At 60.4% G+C, this 20,780-nt stretch overlaps 2 protein-coding genes across 4 annotated transcripts; one reads left to right on the top strand and one right to left on the bottom strand.

Annotated features, from left to right (window-relative positions):
• The first annotated feature begins 177 nt into the window (after positions 1-177).
• Positions 178-6,311, top strand: CTSA (cathepsin A). The gene is made up of 15 exons (XM_083357613.1): positions 178-394; positions 548-720; positions 799-910; positions 1,198-1,248; positions 1,379-1,465; positions 1,549-1,704; positions 2,110-2,201; positions 2,288-2,372; positions 2,452-2,543; positions 2,685-2,763; positions 3,411-3,556; positions 3,641-3,716; positions 4,004-4,093; positions 4,861-4,965; positions 5,887-6,311. Exons 2-15 carry the CDS (start codon positions 548-550, stop codon positions 5,968-5,970), a joined length of 1,428 nt encoding a protein of 475 aa, XP_083213739.1. The 5' UTR covers positions 178-394; the 3' UTR covers positions 5,971-6,311.
• Positions 6,312-8,443: 2,132 nt separating this feature from the next.
• On the bottom strand, positions 8,444-20,134 carry PLTP (phospholipid transfer protein). Of its 3 annotated transcripts, none has more exons than XM_083357319.1 (16): positions 20,032-20,134; positions 17,697-17,820; positions 17,376-17,475; positions 15,457-15,585; positions 14,546-14,701; positions 14,152-14,215; positions 12,365-12,428; positions 12,155-12,246; positions 10,639-10,815; positions 10,428-10,487; positions 9,678-9,842; positions 9,399-9,466; positions 9,255-9,297; positions 9,044-9,107; positions 8,793-8,869; positions 8,444-8,678 (listed from the first exon to the last, which is right to left on the bottom strand). In XM_083357319.1, exons 2-16 carry the CDS (start codon positions 17,806-17,808, stop codon positions 8,571-8,573), a joined length of 1,479 nt encoding a protein of 492 aa, XP_083213445.1. In that variant the 5' UTR covers positions 17,809-17,820; positions 20,032-20,134; the 3' UTR covers positions 8,444-8,570. The 3 variants fall into 3 exon arrangements, with proteins under 3 accessions (XP_083213445.1, XP_083213444.1, XP_083213446.1); XM_083357318.1 differs by lacking the exon at positions 20,032-20,134 and adding an exon at positions 19,905-19,986; XM_083357320.1 differs by lacking the exon at positions 20,032-20,134 and adding an exon at positions 18,791-18,828.
• Between the last annotated feature and the right edge of the window lie 646 nt (positions 20,135-20,780).

Below are 20,780 nucleotides of genomic sequence, written 5' to 3'. Positions count from 1 at the left end.
CCCGACCCCCCCCTCCCACCCGCGGCGTCTGCGGAGCTTCTGGGCCGCCGCGGAGCAGCAGCCCCTCCGCCCAGCCCGGCGCGGGGGGAGCAGGCGGGCGGGGGGCAGGGCGGCGGGGGCTCCGAGGGGGCGGGGGCGGGGGGGCTCCCGGGAGTCCCGGCCGGCGCTCGACTCAGCCCCGCAGCCGCCGCCTCTGCGGCGGGGCCGGGACCCTCCCGGGGGCGGGGCGAGGCGGCGCGCCGCCCCGATTGGCCGCTGCCGGCTCTGGCCCCGCCCCTCCCGTCAAGTGACCAGGGCCCGGCGGGGAGCGGCAGTCACGTGCGCCCGGTTGCCGCTGCAGGAGCCGCCGCCGCCGCCGCCGGAGCCCGAGGAGCCCCCCCCGCCCCGCGGCCAGGTGAGCCCTCCGGGAGCCGCGGAGGGGCGGCCCGGACTCGCCGCCGTCGGGACCCCCGGGGCTCGGGAGCCGGGCGGGCGGGGGCAGCCTCCTCCCGCGGGAGCCCCCGGAGGGTCCTGACCGCCCGCCCGCCCGCCCGGCGCTTCCCCGCAGATGCCGCCGCCGCTGCTGCTGCTGCTCCTGGGCGCCCTGGCCGCCGCCGCCCGCTCCGGCTCGCCCTCGTCCAAGCACGCCATCGCCTTCCTGCCGGGGCTGCCCAAGCAGGCGGCCTTCGAGCAGTACACGGGCTACCTGAGCGTGGACGGCGACAAGCACCTGCACTACTGGTAGGCGGGCGGCTGGCCGGCGGGGTTGCGGGGGGCGGGTCGAGGCGCCCCTCCGACGCGGCTTCTCCCTCCCGGCAGGTTCGTGGAGGCTGAGGAGGCGGACGAGGAGAAGCCGCTGGTGCTGTGGCTGAACGGGGGTCCCGGCTGCAGCTCCGTCGCCGGCCTTTTGACCGAGCACGGGCCGTTCACGGTCAGTAGCCCCCCCCCCGCCCTCGTAAGGGCCGCGTATGGTCCTCGCTGCCCTCCGGCTTGGGCAGCTCCCCTCCTGCTTTCCTGTGGGGGGGAGCTGGGGGGGCCGGCTCTTGTGTCTCTCGCATTTGTGAGGTCACACTCCCCCCTGCCACTGTTGCCTCACTTGGCAGCGGCTCCTGTGCCATCCAAGGCACGGGGGGGGGGGGCAAGAGGCTGGTCATCAGGCAGAGGGGCTGTGGGCATTCTGGGGGTCTTTGCTGAGGAGGGTCACTTGCTCCCTTTTAGGTCCAGCCAGACGGGGCCAGCTTGACATATAACGAATATGCCTGGAATAAGGTGAGCCCCCCGGCCCTGAAAGCTTGGCTGGAGCACCTCCTGCCCCCCCACCCAGAAGGCCTGAGAGGCAGGGGCAGGATGAGGCGCGCACACGCCCCCTGGAGCCTCACCCCTCCTTGTCCCCCTCCAGCTCGCTCACATTCTGTACCTGGAGTCCCCGGTTGGCGTGGGCTACTCCTACTCGGACACCCAAGATTATCGGACAAACGACACAGAGGTGGGTGCTGGCCCTTGCCCGCGGCTCTGCCCTCCTTGCCTCGTCTGGCTCTGGGCCTGGCACGTGCCTCTTCCCCGCTGCAGGTGGCCCGCGTCAACTACCTGGCCTTGAAAGAGTTCTTCAGCCTCTTTCCGGAGCACCTGCCCAAAGACCTTTACCTGGCCGGGGAGAGCTATGGCGGGGTCTACATCCCCACCTTGGCGCAGTGGGTCATGCAGGACGCCAGCCTCAAGCTGAAGGTGGGTGTGCCAGGGCACTGCAGCCCCGGAGCAGTCTCCCCCGGAGCCTGGCATTAAGTGGGCATGGAGGGAAACGGGTGGTGGCCGCAGGGCTGCCCGGCGGGATTGCCTCTGGCACTGGGCGGCTCTGCAGGCTGGCAAAACCAGATTTTTACCCCAGCAGCAAGAGCTGCACTCGCTGCTTCTGCCTGAGCCTCGCTTGAGCTGCTCTTTTGCAGAACCAAAACCAGGGTGTGGTGCAAGCTTCCTCAGCCGGCGCACGCGCACGCCCACGCACACACCCCGTTTCCCTGGCCTGGGGAGGGCCTGACCGCCAGCAGCCAGCCAGCTCGTCTTGGGCACGTGGGGGGGAGGGAAGGGAATTGTGGTGAGGGGCCGCTGGCGGTCACTGGGCCTGCCTTTCAGGGCCTCTCGGTGGGCAACGGGCTCTCCTGCTACGAGACCAACGACAACTCCCTGGTTTATTTCGCCTACTACCACGGCCTCCTGGGGAAGCGGTGAGCCTCTGCCCGGGGCCCAGAGGGGAGGGGCGGGCGCTGCGGCCCCCAAGGCGGCTGAGGGACCCTCTGCTTCTCCCCCGCAGGCTCTGGGACGACCTGCAGCGCTACTGCTGCTCCGAAGGGAAGTGCGACTTCCACAAAAGCTCAAATGTGAACTGCACGGCTACTGTGAGTGGGGAGAATCGCCGGGGCTGGGCCGGGGGGGGCGGGCGGGGGAGAGGTCAGCCCACTCTCTTGTTCCCCACAGATGGTCGAGGTGATCCAGATTGTGGACGAATCGGGCCTCAACATCTACAACCTCTATGCCCCCTGCGCTGGGGGGGTGCCAGGAAAGTACAGGTGAGTGCCTGGCGCTTTGCAGGCTGCCCTCCTTTCTTTCCCCCCTCCGGTTCCTTGGCCCCTGGGAGTGGCGGGCAGGGCTCCCCCCGGGTGGAGGATGCGGGTCCTCGGAAGGCCGCTCAGCCCTTGCCCACCTTGCAGTTACCTGGACGGGACCATCGTCACTCACGACCTGGGCAACAGCTTCATCCGGCACCCGGCCCGAAGCCTCTGGAGGCAGGTGAGGAGAAGCCGCTTGGGAGGCGATGGGGGGGGCTGGGCATGAGCCCTGCTGAGGAGGAAGGGGTGGGGGTCTCGCAGGTGCTGCAGGGACCCTTCACTTCTGGGGGTGGTCTCTGGGAACACCCAAGAGGGTGAGACAAGACCCAGGCTGTCTGAAATGGCCTAGAGAGCAGAGCGAAGGCTCCTATGGGCTTCTCTGCCCCAGATTTAAGCCAGTTCCCCAAAAACCCCGGGGGGGGGGGAGGGGGGAGGGGGAGGAGAGGAAGCGGCCTTTTGCTCTCGGAGGCTGTGGCTTCCTCCCTTCCTTCATGCAGCTTTCCTCTGCCCTCTGGAGGGCCTGAAAGCAGCTGACCAAAGAGGGAGGGAGGGAAGGAAGGAAGGAAGGGAAAGAAAGAAGGAGAGGAAGGGGAGGAAGGAACAAAGAGTAAGGGAGAAGGAAGGGAGGAAGGGGAGGGAGGGAGGGAGGGAGGGAAGGAAAGGAGAGGAGGGAGAAGGAAGGGCGAACGAGTGAAGCGAGTGAATGAAAGAGGGAATTGAAGTGAATGAATGAAAGGATGGAGATGCCCGTGTGTGTGTGTGTGTGTGTGTGTGTCGGGGGTGGGTGGGAAGCGGCCTGGAGTGGCATCGGCTGGCCCTTCTCCCCAGAATCTGCTGAAGCTGCAGGGGGCCAACCAGGTGCGCCTGGACCCCCCCTGCATGAACACCACGGGCCTCACCCGCTACCTGAACGATCCCCAAGTGCGCCTGGCCCTGCACATTGAGGACGGCGCCCCCGCCTGGGAGATCTGCAGGTGAGGGGGCCGCGAGCAGCTCCTGCTGCCTCCGGGGAGGGGGGGCTTCTGCAGGCCACCCCTAATTGGGCCCCCTTTTCTCAGCTTTGACGTCAGCCGTGGCTACAAGCGCCTCTACACCCAGATGAATGACCAGTACCTGAAGCTGCTCAGCACGGGGGTGAGTGGATGGGGGGGGAGTGCTCCTTGCTGTCCTGCCCCCCCAGCAGGGGAGGGGAAACCAGGCTGGCACCGCTAACCCCGACCGTCTTTCTTTTCCTTTCTTTTTTCCTTCCTCCCTCCCTCCCTCCTTTTTTCTTCCTTCCTTCTTCCTTTCTTTTGAAAATTTATATTGCCACCTGCTTGCACGTGGCTACTCAAGGCAGCTTACGTAAAAGCGCAATGTAAAATAAAAGCAAAAGTAATAACGATAAAAACAATGAAATAACACCCCCGCCTTCACTGCAGAAATACCGCATCCTGCTGTACAATGGCGATGTGGACATGGCCTGCAACTTCCTGGGGGACGAGTGGTTCGTGGAGTCCCTGCAGCAGAAGGTGGGCTGGGCTGGGCGGGCTGGGGTCCGTCTCTGGGCGGCCCTGGGGAGGAAAGGCCCCCCGTGGCCCCTGGCTCCAGGTGGGGTGGGGGCCAAACCTGGCGCCCCTTGTTGTGCTCTGGGCAGGCGCCCAGCCGTCTCTTTGGAAGGAGCCACTTGGTCCCCCTTCTACCGGTAGTCCTGAACGTACGACCACAGTTGAGCCCCAAATTTCTGTCGCTAAGTAAGACAGTTGTTAAGTGAGGCCTGACCCATTTTAAGCCCTTTCGTTGCCACGATTGCTAAGTGAATCAGTGCAATTGTTAAGCTAATCACACGGCTGTAAAGTGAACACGGCTTCCCGTTGACATTGGTTGTCAGAAGGTCGCAAAAGGGGATCCCCTGACCCCGGGATGCTGCGACCGTCATAAATACAAGTCAGTGGCCAAGTGTCTGAGTTCTGATCACGTGACCCTGGGGGGGTGCTGCAACGGTCGTGTGAAAAACAGTCCCAAGTCTTTTTTTTCCAGTGCTGCTGTAACTTTGAACGATCACTAAACGAATGGTTGTAAGTTGAGGATTACCCGAATGTAGCCACCTTGCAGGGAGATGGGCAGCATAGCTATTGAATAATAAGGGACACGTAAACAGAAGGGAATTGACCCTTTGGGCTGGGGGCTCAGGAATTCTGGGGCACCGCCTGCGAGGGGGATTCCTTGCCAGCTTCCCCCGGGACCCTCCCCCCTTGCCTGTGCTTCCCTCACGGCTGCCCGGTCCTCTCGCCGGCAGGTGGAGGTGGCCCGGAGGCCTTGGATCTTCACGGACGAGGACGGCCAGGAGCAGATTGGCGGCTTCGTGAAGGAGTTCTCCAACATCGCCTTCCTCACTGTCAAGGTAACTTGCGTGCAGGAGCAAAGCCTGCCCCTCCCCTCCCGGGCTCTCGGTGAGCCTCCCTGCCAACCGTCCCGCTGCCACCTGCAGCCACAGGAGCTCGGGACATTCTTTTACCAGGAGTATAACTTTACTGATAACTCCACATAGGCGCGGAAGTAGCAGCGCCAGTTCTACAGTTTTTGCGCGAAACCGTAGGTAAAATAGGTAAATCGTGGCGAATCTCTGCCGCTCGGGTGGAGGATGAGGGTGGAGGTTCGTTCTCCGAGATTCTGGGTGGGTTTCCGAGCATTTCGTTACCAGGCTGGGTAACGACTTCAGCGGAGCTTGAAGGATGTCAGTGTTGGTGTTCTGTTTAAAAGGGCTTCAGGTGGGGATATGTCGAGTGAGGGTCTTGTGATCAGAGAGATGACTCTCGCCTCCCGAGGAGCCTGACCTGTGGCAACCTCCCCATCACGAGACCCTCCCCAGCCTTTCTCTGATGACTCATGACAAGACCCTCGCTCGATACACCCACATCTGAAGCCCTTATAAATAATCCACTGACACATACGCTGCTGAAGATGTTACCTAGCCTGGCAACGAAATGTTCGGGAACCGACCTACAAGCTCGGAGAATGAACCTCCACCCTCAGAAGTAAAACCCCCTTTTCCCCCTGGACTTGCTCGTGGCCCATTGCCCACCAATCAATTGCATTCGTTTTGTTTTGGGAACAACCTGAGCGCCTCAGACATTTTCCCAGCATTTGACCTTGGGTGTTGGGACCGTCCCAGGCTACATCAGGCTCCCTTGCATTCCTCAATTCCTTCCCTTGCATTCCAACACTTTCCCTCCCTCCTTCCTGTTCCTGTTGTCTGGTTGTGAAGCAGGGGGGCGTGGTAGGTCAGCCATGACACTACCACCTTTGCTTGGTCTCTCTGCAGGGCGCCGGCCACATGGTGCCCGCCGACCGGCCACGACCGGCCTTCAACATGTTCCAGCGGTTCCTCACCCGGCAGCCCTTCTAAGCCCAGGAGGAGGCTCTTTCCTGGGGAGTCTGGCCCCTCCCTCTGTGGCATTGCTTCAAGGAGCAGCTCCTGACTGGCCCTTCGTGGAAGTCTGGAGGGAATCGGGCCCTTGGCGGGCCCTCTGGCACGGCCCCGTCTCCCCTCGCCCTTCTCTGCGCATTTGCACTGTCCTCAGGGAGGAAGCCAGTCCCTCCCCTCTCCTCCCGGAGGGGAAAGGGGGGACCATTTCTCAGCCTTCGTTCTGATTACTCTTGAAGGAGGAACTCAGCGTGAGGTCAAGAGCGGTCATGTTCTCCTTCCTGGTCCAAACAAGCGATTAAACTTATTTTTCTAATGGACAAGGAGCAGGGTGATTGATAGGGGGCGAAGAGGTTGCCTTGGCTGCAGAGCTGGGGATGGGGATGGGGCTCCATCACTGTTGTTGTTAGCTGCGAAGTCGTGTCCGACCCATCGCGACCCTATGGACAACATTCCTCCAGGCCTTCCTGTCCTCTACCATCTTCTGGAGTCCATTTAAGCTCACGCCTACTGCTTCAGTGACTCCATCCAGCCACCTCATTCTCTGTCGTCCCCTTCTTCTCTTGCCCTCGATCTTTCCCAGCATTAGGCTCTTCTCCAGTGAGTCCTTCCTTCTCATTAGGTGGCCAAAGTACTTGAGTTTTAGCTTCAGGATCTGGCCTTCTAAAGAGCAGTCAGGATTGATCTCCTCTAGGACTGACCGGTTTGATCGCCTTGCGGTCCAAGGGACTCGCAGGAGTCTTCTCCAGCACCACAGTTCAAAGGCCTCAATTCTTTGGCGCTCAGCCTTTCTTATGGTCCAACTTTCACTGCCATACGTTGCAACTGGGAAGACCATAGCCTTGACTATACGCACTTTTGTTGACAGGGTGATGTCTCTGCTTTTTAGTGTGCTGTCTAGATTTGCCATGGCTTTCCTCCCCAGGAGCATCACTGGAGGCCATCACTGGAGGCCTTTAAGAAGAGACTGGACAGCCATTGGTCCAGAATGGTATAGGGGAAGGGTGTCCAACCTTGAGAATTTTAAGACTTGTGGACTACAACTCCTAGAATTCCCCAGCCAGCATAGCTGGTGTTGCAGTCCACAAGTCTTAAAAAGTTCCAAGGTTGGACGTCCCTGCTTTCAGATCTCCTGCTTGAACAAGGGGTTGGACCAGTGATGGGATTCAAATTCCTGAACAACTGGTTCTCTGCATGGACACCGCTTCCGGAAGTTTGTTCTGGGTCTGGGCCTCCGAGGCCCAGAACGGACTTCTGGAAGTGGCATCCACGCACTTCCGTTGAGCCGTTCTGGGCCTCCGAGGCCTGCCCATCTCAGAACGGACTTCTGGAAGTGAGCGAAAAAGGGCCAGGGCTTCAGCCGGTTCTCCAAAGTCAACAAAAAATTAGCTACCGGTTCCGCCGAACTGGTGCAAACCAGCTGAATCCCACCACTGGGTTGGACTAGAAGACCTCCAAGGTCCCTTCCAAATGTTCTTCTGTTATTATCCTCAGCCCTTCCTTGCTCTTTCATTCCTTCCCACCTCCAGCCCTGCCCTCTGGGCTGCCCCCAGAAGCAGCTTGTGGGGGGTGAACAGCAGCCAAGGGGGGGGGGTTTCTCCAGGAGCGGCAGAGCTGGGCAGCCCGCAGGAGTGCCAGCCTCCGGGGCCTCACCAGCTGCAGCACCCAGGGTTCTGGCACAGCCGTGCCCCCCCTCCAGGAAGGGGACGCCTGCTTCAGGGGCTGCCGAGAGCCCCAGGCAGCTGCCGCAGCTCTCACTGCCCCACCCTCCCGCCAGCTGCCTCTCCCAAATTAAGTGGGGGGCTGTGCCAAGCCGGTTGTGCCCTGCGGAGGGGGAGGTGGCTGGGCAGGCGCCTGTCTGACTATTCTGAGTCTGCAGCTTCTGGAGCTCCGTTGCGTCTTTCAGCAACCGTTCAGTCTCCCCTTTAGGGCTGGGGAAGGAGTGGGGGGCTTAGGATTTTGGGGCGCTGCTGCCAGGTGAGCCTGGTTCAGTCCAAGAGCAGTTTGGACTCTCTGAGCAGCCAACGCAAAGATCTCTGACTTGGGGGTGCGAGCTCTGCCCTCCTCGGCACCCCCCAGCGGCACCTAAATCCAGTCAAGGCCTTTTTGGTTGAAATCCAAAGGTGGTGCAGCGGTTGTGCTGAGCCTCTTCCCTGGCCTGGATGGACCACCAAGACTTTGGCCCCATCTGCATCTTCTTGGCAGGAGGGGGTGGTCTACGATGGAACAGATGGTGGGGGCTCCCCTTTGCTGGGGGGGGGAAGTCTGGGGTCCTGGGGGGAGGGGGTTGGCCCAGAGGGGCCTCTGAGTCCCTGGATCTGCAGAGCAAGGCAGGAGGCCTCCGTTCATCTTTCCAGTGGCTGGGCCAGCCTACCTGGTGGGGCCGTTGTAGGGATCGGAGAAGAGCCCACCCCACGTGCGACCCCTTGCTTAAGACAGGAGGCAGAATCGGGCAACGTGGCTCTTTATTCAGCTGTCCCAGAGGCTTACAAAGACCCTGGTGTCCAGCAGGGCAGAGGAGCCCCCCTGGCTGGGGCAGGCAGGTGACGCTCAAAGCAGGTGGGGGGCGAGATGCAGGGCCCCTACGCAGCCCTGGGGGCCAGCGAAGGGCCGGGTGTCTCCCGGAGCTTCTTGATGACCTCCCGCAGCCCTTTGGTGAATTGCAGGTCGGCACCAATGGTGAGGTAGCCCTGGAGAGACGAGCAGGAGGGTGGGTGGGCTTGGGGGGCGCAGAGCGTCCCAGCTCCATGGGTCCTGCCCACAGGGGCTCTGCAGGCAGCCTGGGTGGGAGGGGTCCTACTTACCGAGTGGCTCCTGATGGCCTCCTTGGTAAAGTCCATGCCTTCAGGCAGGGGGATCTGGACCCCCCTTTTGGTGTTCTCTGCAAGGAAAAGGAGGGAGGGACTTGGCTGGTCTTGGGCACTGCTGAGTCGTCGGAGTGTGCACACCAACGTGCTTCACCCCACGGCCACTCTTCTGCAGCCCACCCGCCAAGAGGCAAAGGATCAAGCTCCCTGCCCCCACAGAGCTGCCCCATGTGCCCCCACGTGCCTACCGTTGATGAAGGGCATGATGGTCATTTGCAGCAGCGTCTTCAGGGGGGCTTGCAGGGGGAGGAGCTGGGGGGGAAGAGGGGAGAGGGGCTGGGAACGGTCCAGTCTAGCACCTTTTGGCTGGGGGGGACTAAGCTCAGCCCCTCCCCCAGCGGTCAGGACAGGCTTGGCTCCTGTCTCTGCCCCTCCCTTGCCTGACTCTAAAAGACTTACTGCCAAAGATTCAAGGGCCGACTGGGTGGAGTAGATCCGGAACCTGAAGGGGGGGGAGAGAAGGGGGGTGAGGGCCAGAAACTCTACCAAATTTGGGGCACTGGTCACTCCCACACCTGCACCCCCAGGGACCCCCAGCGCTACCTTCGGAGGTCCAGCTGCACCCGGAGGGCCTTATTGTGAAGCGCCACCTTGGCGCTTAGGCGGGATTCCTGTGGGGGGAGAGGCCACAATGGGGGAGGGCCACCCAGACCACGGCCTGCAGACCCCTCCCTCAGCTCTGCCCCCCATCGGACCTCCTGGATCTTAGAGGCCCCGTCCCCCCCCATCCCAGGAGGATGCCCCTTGCCCCGCACCAGGAGCGATGGGAAGGATGAAAACCCGCCCCCCCCAGGGCAGGGGGTCCCAGGGCGGTGGGCTCACCATGGTCAGGCTGGAAAGCAGAACCGGGGGTTGCTCCGGGGGGGCCAAGAAGATGTTGAGCAGGGCTGTGACGGAGACGGACGTGCCGGAGGTCCGGATGGTGCAGCGAGGGGCTTCGGTGACCTGCAGCTTCAAGGCCAGAGGCGCGTCCGCCACTTTGGGGTCCTGGGTTAGAAGACGGGGGGGGGATGATTAGCCCAGGGGCCGGGCCGAAAGACAACCGGACCCTGCTGGATTTCCCTGGGGGAAAGGGCAAAAAAGGAACCAGAAGCTGCCTTGTGACTTTCGGGGAGCTTATTCAGCCCGCTAGTAATAAGGAATTGAAAATAAAGCTGGATTCCCACCCTGGAAGGCAGGTGGCCATAATGGGGGGGGGGGTTGTTGCTTCAGAAGAACCGCAAAGGGGAAGCAGACGAAGGTAAATTGGGGCTGGGGGGAAAGCAGGCTCCCTTTGTAAGTTACGGTGCAAAACTGGATGGCAGAACTGAGGACAGAAATCTGGAGAAAATAATGTTACGACGGCCGGTTATTACGGGTCGCTGCATGATCAGCAAGGGATTATGATTACATTGGCCACCCATCTCGCTTCGAAACGAGATGATTCCTACGAGACCGGGGTCCTTCCTGCAAAATCCCCTCCTTCCAATCTCTCTCTCTCTCTCTCCCTCTCCCTCTCTCTCCCTCTCCCTCTCCCTCTCCCTCCCTCCCCCTCTCTCTCTCTCTCTCACACACACACACACACACTCTTACCAACAGCATGATGCTCCCAAAGAAAGAGGCTCGCAGCAAAACTTGCAAATCCTTTGGCACCTGCAATGAGGGATGGAGGGGGGGGACGTGAGAGGCAGGCGAGGGGCAGCAGCTTTACCCCTGCACCCCCCCCACACACCAGCCGTCTCTCCCTCTGCCACGGCCCCTCGGAGAGACCCCCCCACCCACCCGGCCAGCCAGCCCAGCCTACCTCGTCCCCTGCAAACTCCATGTTCAGGACCCCCGCCCGGTGGTAGGAGAAGAGGGCGGAGTCGAAGAAATACTCGGAGAGCCCCATGTACACCATGCGCTCCGTCTCCCTCAGGAGGGGCTCCGGGGACAGGTTGGGGAGGGTCTCGTTCTCCTCTCGCAGCGGGAAGAACATGCCCTGCCAGCGGAAGAAGGCGCCGCCGGGTCACCCCAGGCCTTGGGGGCCCCAGCCCCCCAACCCACCCATTGCTGCGATCTGGGACAGAGCTGGGCCCCACGTACATGCCGGCCGTTGGGGTCAAGGAGGGTCAGTTCGTTCAGTGACCGTTCAAAGTTACAACAGCACTGAAAAAGTGACTCCTGGCTGTTTTTCACTCTTACGTCCTTTGTTGCAGCCTCCCCCTGGTCACATGATCAAAATTCGGGCGCTTGGCAACTGACTCGTACTTATGACAGTTGCAGTGTCCCGGGATCCCATGATCCTCTTTTGCGACCTTCTGACAAGCCAGGTCAGGGGGAAGTCAGATTCACTTAACGACCGTGTTACTAATTTAACAACTGCAGTGATTTGCCTAACAATTGAAGTCATAAAAGGGGACAAAATTAACAACAAATTAGAACTCTTGGGCTGAATTGTGTCATAGACCGAGGACTTACCTGCATTCTCAGGATCTATGGCAGGGGTCTTCAACCTTGGCCCTTTGACGGCTGGTGGACTTCGACTCCCAGAATTCCTCGGTCAGCCACGCGTGCCTGGCTGAGGAATTCTGGGAGTTGAAGTCCACCCGTCATCAAAGGGCCAAGGTTGAAGACCCCTGCTCTACGGAGATGCTCAATCCAAAAGGCAACTGGATTTTCTTCATTGCTTTTTCTTTCTTTGAAAAAGTTTTGCTTCTCATCCAAGAAGCTTTTTCAGTTCTAAGTTATAACTGAAGAAGCTTCTTGGATGGGAAGCCAGACTCTTCAAAGCAAAACAAGGAAGTCCCGTTGCCTTTTGGAAACTCACCCCTGGGATTCCCCGTCAAGGCATGTACTGACTCCCCTCTCTGTATGTTGGCATTACCAAATAAAAACCTAGCTTTTGCTAGCTATCGGGAAGGAAGGCAGCCCAGAGTGAGGCAATGTTTTGTTCCACCAGCCATAAAACGTGGCTGCGCTTGGCATTTGGCAGCACTGAGGATGACTAAGCTGCCCATCCCAATTTCTCTTCGATGCCACATCCCACAAGGCAAGGATCCCCAAACTTTCCAGCTTTGCGGACCAGAGGGAGGGGGAGAGGAAATGGCTTTGTGCACGTGGCAGACGTGCGCACTCACACGTGCAGCCCCATTTACGTGAGCGGCAAGCACTCGTGCACGTGATGGTGCTTCATGCGCACGCACGAGTGCCCGCCATTCAAGCAGATGGAGCTGCACATCCACCCTGGTCCGCCGTTCGCGCGGGCCAGTTCTGAACGTGTTGGGTGTCGGGGACCCCTGCCATAAGGGAGCCCTCTGCGTGGGGCGCTCAGCGGGTACCTTGAAATCCAGGTCTATGTTCTCCATGGTGACACGGGGGTCGCTGAGGAGGGAGTAGTCGCTGCCAACGTGTTTGTCCACAGGATTGCGCACTGGGGAAGGAGGAGGAGGAGAAAGCAGCTGAGGAGACTGTGGCACCAGGCCTGCCCCGGGCCCAGAGTTCTCCCTCCCTCTTCTTTGGCAGGAAAAGGCAGGCTGCCCACCACTCACCGGGCACCGTGTCCAGCAGGGAGTTGAGCAGCACCAGCCCTGCGTGGTTGAGCGCTGGGCAGATCTGAAAGGCAGGCAGAAGCGTCAGAGCGGCTGGGAAGAGGGCAGGAACAGCCACCCTCCAAGAGTGGCAGGTGCCCATCGCTGGAGGTTTTCAAGAAAAGATTGGACAGGATGGTATAAGGACTCCTGCCCTGGGTAGGGGGGCAGGGGGGTTGGTCTAGAACAGGGCTTTTCAACCTTTTCACTCATTATACCACTTTTAGGATATGGCAACATCCGAGCACCACCAGTCACCTAGCAAGGTGTCAAAAACTTGATGACCAAAAAAAAGAGGAAAAAAGTGATGAAGTACAAGTAGTCCTCAACTTACAACAGTTCGCTTAGTGACTATTCGAAGTTACAATGGCACTGAAAAAAGTGCCCCCCCAAGCCACAGCTGAGCAAGACACCCGCCTGCCCGCCCGGCGGCGCTTTTCCTCCTGTCCGAGGTTTTCACTGTTGTGAGCATTTCTGTTGAGGATTGGCAGGAGGGGTAGTGTGGTGTGGTTTTTATTCCCCCCATCTGCTGGGTGGTTGCAGCAGGTTTTGGTCACTTCTTCCTGGGACACGTGAAGTGACCGTCATAAATATGAATCAGTTGCCAAGCATCTGAATGTAAATCACAAGACCCTGGAGATGCTGCAACATTCCAGCCGATCGGCGCTTCTTCAGGGCTCAGCAGAAGCACCAGGATCAGCACCGAGCTCCAGCTGGATCCTGGCGCTAATCCTGGCGCTTCCGCTGAGCCCCGACAGCCCTGCAGCTGCAGCCGTCTCTTGCTCAGGCTTGTGCGGTGCTGCCACCGGTTCCGCTCATTCCCCTCCCCCGCTACCCCTTTCCTAGGATGGCCATGTACCACCTGCCAGGTGCCAATGTACCACAGGTGGTACCCGTACCACTGGTTGAAAAGCCCAGGTCTAGAAGACCTCCAAGGTCCCTTCCAACTCTGTGATTCTATGAAGTGCTGGGTAGGGGGCGTCCAAACGGGTTCTTTACCTTGGCTGGCCCTAAACTCCTACAGGTGCCGGGTGTGGAGCCCCAATCGTCTCTTCCCTAGGACTATTCCAAACAGCAAAGTTCCCTCTGCAGTTGGGACCCCGGAGGACCCCCCGAGGGAAACCCTGGACAGCTGGGTAATTAACGAAGGAGAATCTTTGTGGCTCAGGGTTGAACTGTGCGGGTCCTCGGTGCTCCCCGAGCCGGGTGGTTTTCTTGCAGACGGTTCATGGCCCAACTAGGGAACATCATCAGTGCTAGAAGGGAGGAGGAGGAGGAGGAGGACTGTGGGGTCCTCAGTGCTCCTTTAACTGGGTGATTTTCTTGCAGACATTTCATGACCCAACTAGGGAACATCATCAGTGCTAGAAGGGAGGGGGGGAGGAGGAGGAAGAGGAGGAAGCGAAGGCTCCTTGGGCATCTCAGCAGAGGTTGTGGCTTCATGCAGCTTTCCTGGACCGCCTGAAAGCAGCTGAACCAAACAGGGAGGGAGGGAGGAAGGAAGGGTGAGTGAGTGAGTGAATGAATGAATGAACGGCAAAGTTCCTTGGTGCTCTCTGAGCTTGGTTGCTTTCTGGCAGATGTTCCATGACCCAACTAGGTAACATCATCAGTGCTGGGCGGGAAATTGCAGGGGTCTATAGGCAAAGTCAGGATGCTCTATCCTGGCCTCGGGGGAGACCAGCACACCTGCCAGTCCCGTTCCATTTGCCTTTGCCCAGCCCGGCTCACCTCTGCTTGGTGCTCACCTGTTGACTGAGCAGGTAGCGCACCCCTGTGGTGATCAGTACAGCCAGGAATTCGTACACCTTTCTGGAGAGAGTCAGGAAAGGCAGGTCAAGGCTAAAGACCCCCTTCAGGGTGAAAGCCAGGAATGCCGCCCCTTCCCCACCTGCTTCTCCTGTCAATCAGGACTTTAAAGTTTTCTTCCTTGGAGGAGAGAGTCTGCTTTGCGTCCACGGCTGGCTGCCCCTTGGCAACCCTGGGTCCTGGCATCCCACCCCCCTCCCCATGCGTGCCTTCAGTCCTTCATAGGCTGGGGGGAGGGGTTAACAAAATGGACCCCCCTCCCTCCCTTTCTTCATCAAGAGGGAGGGGCCAGGCCAGCCTCTCCCCGGACACAGAGGGGGCGGGGGCCCTTACCGTAGCGTGCCACTGAATCCCGCGTTCATTCGGGCGATGGAGGCGTTGCAGCTCATGTTGGCGATCTTGAGACGCCCCGCCTGGTCCCGGGAGAGCCTCAGCTGGGTGTGGATGTTGACCCCTTCGGCCCACGTGTTGATGGAGCCGATGTCATAGCTGGGCGGCAAACGGTGGAATAAGTGAGGGGTCTTCATCCACAAGAATGCCCCCCCGCCACATGCTTCCCTCTGCGTCCCTAAGGCCCCCTCCCTGTGCAGACGGTACAGAAGAGGCCAGTGGTCACATCAAGACCGAGGAGCTCTGGGTTCGAAAGGAAGGACTGCTGGTGGGGGGGGAATATATTAGGAGCCTGACTTGGCCCCGTTTTTGTTTCTAACATGGCTGATATTTATGGTTTTAATACGGTTTGTATATTGTTCCTTTTTTTGTCTGTGTGTGAGCCACCCAGGAATTGATACAGGTAGTCCTCAACTTACGATCACAATTGAATCCAAAACTTATATTGCAAAATGAAACATTTGTTAAGTGAATTTTGCCCCATTTAACGACCTTTCTTGCCACAGTTCTTACATGAATCACCGCTGTTGTTAAGTCAGTCACACAGTTGTTAAATGAATCTGGCTTCCCCATTATGACTTTGCTCATCAGAAGGTCACAAAAGGGGATCGCCTGACCCCGGAATGCAGCAACCGTCATAAATAGGAACCAGCTGCCAAGCGGCCGAGTGTTGATCACGTGACCCTGAAGGATGCTGCAACGGTCGTAAATGTGAGCACTGGTCATAAGTCCCTTCTTTTCAGCGATGTAACTTTGAACGGTCACTCAATGAACTGCTGCAAGTGGAGGACTTCCTGTATGAGGGTGGCTATTCAAATGTCTTCAATAAACGAAGGATAAATTAAGCCACTCACAAGAACCAGTAAAGCAGCTGCCGGCGGAAGCGCACCCCGATGGAGCCGTTGTTGATGCGGAAGGCCAGGTACTGCTCCGGCTGGAAGTGCAGCTCGGAGAAGTTCAGCTGCAGGTGAGTCACCTTCACGCTGCAGGGAGAGACCGTCAGGTATGTGTGTGGGGGTGTGGGGGTGTCTCTGCAGGCCAGGCCACTGCCCCCTGCCCCACCTCCCCACCTGCGCCTGCCCTTGGCCCTCTTGACGCCGGCCCCTGCATCAAGGTGGGTCGGACTCTTGCACCCCCTGCAAAGAGGCAGAAGCCAACCAGAGGAGATGAATGTGGGGATTCTGGGGCTTCGAAATCAAAGACCCCGGAAGGCTTTCCTCGTTGGCCACCGACCCAGACACCAACGTTCTTGTGGTAACCCTGGGCTACCTCCCGGCCCGGCCTAGCCGGCCTGGCCCAGCCCCAAGCAGAGGCAGGCTGATCTTTTCAATCCTGCAGCGGAATCCATTTTGTATTGCATAATAAGCTGTCACAGAGCCAGGAGTAGGTGAGGCCTACTGGCCTTCTCTGCCTCTTTGAGGAGCTGGTGCAATCAATCCAGTTTTGATCGGTCCCTGCTAAATTCCTGGGGGAGGCCTCCGTATTTTAGGATGGAGGATAGGCAGTTCCCTATGCACACAAGCACGTACACACACAGAGAGAGAGAGACACACATACAGACACACACACACTCTCTCTCTCTTTCTCTCTCTATTATGACAACAGTACCGTTTGGCTGAGTTAATGCCAAACTGATCAGCTCCCCACAGCCAACCAAGTCCCCAAAAGTGCTCGTGCCTAAGCTGCTGCCTGCGTGGGCATCTGTTGCTGCTTGACTTTGTCCCCTGCAGTGGGATGCTGGCATGACCTCGGGGGACGGGCGGGGGGCTGCATCTCTCTGGGCTGCTTTAGCTGAGGCTACCTCCACCCCAACTGTTCCCTCAGTTTGCCCCACTCTGCACAATCTAGGGTGGCATTCTGCACAGGCAACCGCCTGCTCCTGCTAGGCGCTGGCTGGGCAGATGTGTCCCTCAGGGACGGGAGGCTATTCCTAAACTCCCGGGGAGGGCCTTGGGCCTCTCTTGGAGGAGAGTACAGGCAGTCCTTGACTTACAACCACAATGGAGATCAAAATTTATGTTGCTAAGTGAGACGGTTATTTAGTGAGTTTTGCCTCATTTTACGATCTTTCTTGCCACCGCCATTAAGTGAATCACCGCAGTTGTTAAGCTAGTAACACGCTTGTTAAGCGGCTCTGGCTTCCCCGTTGCTGGTCAGAAGGTCACAAAAGGGAATCGCATGACACTGCAACCATCATTAAGTACATGCCAGTTGCCGAGCGTCTGAATTTTGATCATGTGACCACAGGGATGGTGGAACGGTCGTAAGTGTGAAAAACGGTCTTTTTCCCAGTGCCCTTGTAACTTTAAACAGTCACTAAGTGAGCTGTCGTGAGTGGAAGACTGCCTATTTAAGACTCGCCAGACTGAGGTCAGCCTTGTCGGACGGTCCAGCCAAGAAGCGAAACCCAAAGTCCTGCCTCGAACTCTCTGGTCAGCTGACACTAGCAGATTCTCATAGGGGTGAAAGTGGGCCTCTCCCCTCCTTGCTTAGGCAGCCCAAGAAGCGGGGGGAGGGGCTGGGGGTCCCTTCTGAGACCTTTGCCAGGCCCCCCTTCCTCCCGCAGGCTCACCTGCCTGTCCTCCGACATTTCCCTGGCTGCAGCTCTTCCCCGCGTCTCCCAAGACCCTTCCCCCTGGTTTCATACCGGGGGATCAAGCGGGCCCGGCTCCTTGCTCAGCCCGGCTGGGTCTGAGCCCGCTTTGGGGTGCGTGGCGGGGGCAGGAGAGGCCAGGGCTGACGGGCCTGCAAGTGCCCGGCCGAGCCAACTCACTTGCTGATGTTGTAGTGGAACCGGCCCTCCTTGCCGTGCAGGTCGGGGATAGAGATGGCCTCCAGCTCCTGCTCCACGAAGCGCAGCCCCTCCTGCTTCACTGCAAGAGACCCCCAGAGGCGTCACTCCCAGGGTCTCCGCTTGCAAGTGGCCCCCGGCCCAAACCAGGCAGCCAGGCCGTGGGGAGGCGACGGGCAGCAGCCACTCCACCCGTGCAGTGCCAGCCAAGCCAGCAGGGGGAAATGGGAGCCCCTCCAAAGCCCGGACTCCCTCCTCCCCAGCCCCTCTTGCCCTCCGGCCCCTCCGCCTGCCTCCGCTTACCCAGCTCCAGGGCCTTGTGGGTGATTCTCATTCTGCAGGCAGGGGTCTGGGCAGCCACGGCGGCTGGGCCCAGCCAGGTCAGCAGCAACAGGAGGCAGCGGCACAGAGGCATGTCAGCTCTTTCCTGCAAGGGGCGGGGGGGGGGCGTTCAGTCTCCAGAGGGAAGTCTGCGCGGGGGGGACTCAACTTGGGTCGGCCCAGTCCGGAGAGCATCTGCCAAGCACCCCTTTGGGTGGGCAGGTTCCTGAAGCCAGGGAACGCCACCTCCCAACGAGATGGGCAGCAGAGTAAGTTGAATGGATGAGTGAATGATTAGATAGGCAGGCAGGCAGACAGACAGACAGACAGACAGATAAGGCAGGCAGGGACACGCGGCAGCACCACCAGGCTTCAAAGAGAGCCAGTCCTCCGGGCAGGTGAGGCCACAGATGGACGGCTCTCTGCTGGGGCTGGGGGTCGCCTGCATTCTCTTTCCACCGCCTTGAGGGAGTCCGTGGGCAGAGATCAAGCCGGGGCAGCCAAAGCCTCCCTGCCTGGTCTTCGGGATGACCCACGGGACTTCTCCCAAAGACGTCGCAGCGCGCGTCGTTCGGCCCCTTCATCCGCTCTGGTCCCCGCAGAAAGCAGCCGGCCGGGATGCCGGCGTGGGCCCCGCTCCGGCTAGCGCCGCGCTGGGACCCGAGCGAACCCGCAGCCCGACTCTCCCGCCCGAAAGGCGGCGGACGCGGGGCAGGACCCGCTCCCTCGGCGCGCCGATCCCGGCGCTACCCGGCCCGAAGTCGGCTCAGCAGCGCGCAGCCTCGGGCGCTGCTCCCAGGCGGCCGCTTCGGGGAGCCCGGAGCCCGCCCGCCCGCCCTGAACTGAGCGTCCCCGCTCTCCCGGATCACGCCCGAGAGGCAGCCCGCGCCCGAGGGCGAAGTTTCGCGTCGCCCTGCTGGGTCCCGAGTCCCTGCCCCGCGGAGACGGCCCTTAGCGCGAAGGACCGCGCGGGAGCCCTTGGCCGCTTCGGCAGACCCCGCTGCCCGGGACGCTCTCAGGAGTCGGGGCGGTGGGGCTGCGCGGAAAAGGAGACCCCACTCGCCCGCCACACTTGCCGGCTCTCCCGCGGTCTCTTCCTCGGCCACTCGCGCTCTGCCGCCCGCCCGCCGCCTTTATACGCCCTCCCGGCGGCTTTCCGGAGCCCGCCCCACCGGAGGGAGGGGAGGGGTGGCGAGGGAGAGTCCGGCGGCGCTTGGTCGCCGCTAGCCGGGATGCCGGGGCTCCTCCAGAGGGGCGGGGAGCGCGGAAGCAGCGGCGTCTCTCCGTAAGCGGGGCGAACTTGGCACGAGGGAAGCGCGGGCGGCAGGAGAGAAGTCGCCCCCTTCTTTGCCGGGGCGGGGGAGCGCCCGGCGTCCGGGAGCCGGCAGGGAAGGGACGCCCGCGCAGCCCCCGCCGCGCACCAAACCGGGCTCCCGGCCTCTGTCCCGAGCTGGCCGCTTTCCCGACGAGGGCCCTGCGCTGGGCCTGACAGCGCCCCTTCCCGCGGCCGGGGAGGGAGGGGGGGCAGAGCATCCCCACCCGGACGGCCTAGCGGGATGCCTCCTACGCAGCGGGGGCCGAGAAAGGCGCTCCCCCCCCCGTAGGATTGCCCTCCTGCCCTGCGCCGGCCGCCCTTAGGAGAAGGGGCTGGAGGCCTTTGCAGGGCGGGGACCCCGACCACGCCGGGTCCAGACTCATTGCAGGGGTCCTGCTCACCGACAAGGGGGAGAGGAGCGGCACCCCTCCAGGGTCAGGAGAGCCCGGCCAGGGGGCCGGAAGGGCCGAACCCTCCTTGGGGGGCCTCCGCCCCTCCGTTACAGGGAGGAAAAGAGCCGGCTGCCTTAATCTCGCCAGGACTCCCCAGGAAACGTGCCCCACATCCTGTCTCCGGGGAGCCGCTTTCCTTTCCTGCAGCGGGGGCTCCTGGGCCGGAAAGCCCGGACGGTGCCCCGCCCGCCGGGAGAATCTTGCTAGAAGTGTCAGCCGCTCGGGGTGAGCTGCCCTGCGGAGGGGCAGCTGTAGTCTGAGCCAAGAACTCTGTGTGATGGGGAGGGGGAGTAGGATGAAAGCATAAGCAAAGCCCCCCCCTCCCTTTTCCTGGACTCTCCCATCTGAGTCCTTTGTAAGACACAACATGGGAGGGAGCTGGGCCCCTGCCAGAGTCCCCCCCCCATGCCTTCGTATCTCTACCTTTTTCCAGGCCCAAAGCATGGGCAGCCCTCCCCCATTTTATGCTCTGCCACTCTGGCAGGGAAGGCAGATGCGAGGGGGGGGGCTTCATGGCTGAAGGGGGCTCTCCATCTGCTTTCTCACTCACCCACTTCCTCCTTCCAAGTTCTGCCACTCAGCAGTTCTGAGCCGGGTGGCTTCCTCTTCACCCCAAGGACGCCCAGCGGCCACAGGATGTGGGCGACCCAGAGATTCTCCTGCCCCCCCAGCACCAAATCACAACATCTCCTGAGAAACAGAGAGGGAGGGGTGTTCAGGCCCTGCCTCTGACGGGCCCAAAGCCAGTGGAGAGGGTTTGAAGAGGAGGAGGAGGAGGAGGAGGAGGAGGAGGAGGAGGAGGAGGAGGAGGAAGCCCTTTGGCGACACCAGTCTGGCCTGGAAGGGCCAAGCTTCTGGGCAGCCCCCTGACCTTCGGGCGGGCAGCTGCTGGGCGGGAAGGAGGCTCCCCTCCACCCTCGTCCGCAGCCACCCTTCAGCCACTGACACAGGGAGCTCCAGGTAGTCCCCACAACGGTGCCCAGACTTTGTGTGGCTAAGTGAGAAAAGCGAGTTTTGGCCCATTTTACAACCTTTCTTGCCACAGTTTTTAAATGAATCAGTGCAGATGTTAAATTAGTTATATGGTCGTTAAGTGAATCTGGCTTCCCTGTTTGACTTTGCTTGCCAGAACAGAACAGAATAGAATATAGAATAACAAAAAGACTAGAAAATAGAATAGAATGGAATGGCATAATAGAATCTGGAAGGGACCTTGGAGGTCTTCTAGTCCAGCCCCCTTCTGAAGCAGGAGAACCTACACCAGTGGTGGTGAACCTATGGCACGCGTGCCAGAGGCGG

This window comes from Vipera ursinii (genome assembly GCF_947247035.1).
Source record: "Vipera ursinii genome assembly, chromosome: 3".
NCBI lineage: Eukaryota > Metazoa > Chordata > Lepidosauria > Squamata > Viperidae > Vipera > Vipera ursinii.
This window is presented reverse-complemented; position numbering and strand designations above follow the sequence as displayed.

Excerpts from the sequence above, each read along its gene's own strand:
- CTSA (XM_083357613.1), top strand. The coding sequence starts at position 548 with ATGCCGCCGCCGCTGCTGCTGCTGCTCCTGGGCGCCCTGGCCGCCGCC. Across the intron at positions 721-798 it reads GACAAGCACCTGCACTACTG|GTTCGTGGAGGCTGAGGAGG; the intron begins GTAGGCGGGCGG and ends CCCTCCCGGCAG. Across the intron at positions 2,544-2,684 it reads GGGGTGCCAGGAAAGTACAG|TTACCTGGACGGGACCATCG; the intron begins GTGAGTGCCTGG and ends CCCACCTTGCAG.
- PLTP (XM_083357318.1), bottom strand. The coding sequence starts at position 19,925 with ATGCTTTGGGCCTGGAAAAAG. Across the intron at positions 17,476-17,696 it reads CCACAAGGCCCTGGAGCTGG|TGAAGCAGGAGGGGCTGCGC; the intron begins GTAAGCGGAGGC and ends GGTCTCTTGCAG. Across the intron at positions 8,679-8,792 it reads AGGCCATCAGGAGCCACTCG|GGCTACCTCACCATTGGTGC; the intron begins GTAAGTAGGACC and ends TCGTCTCTCCAG.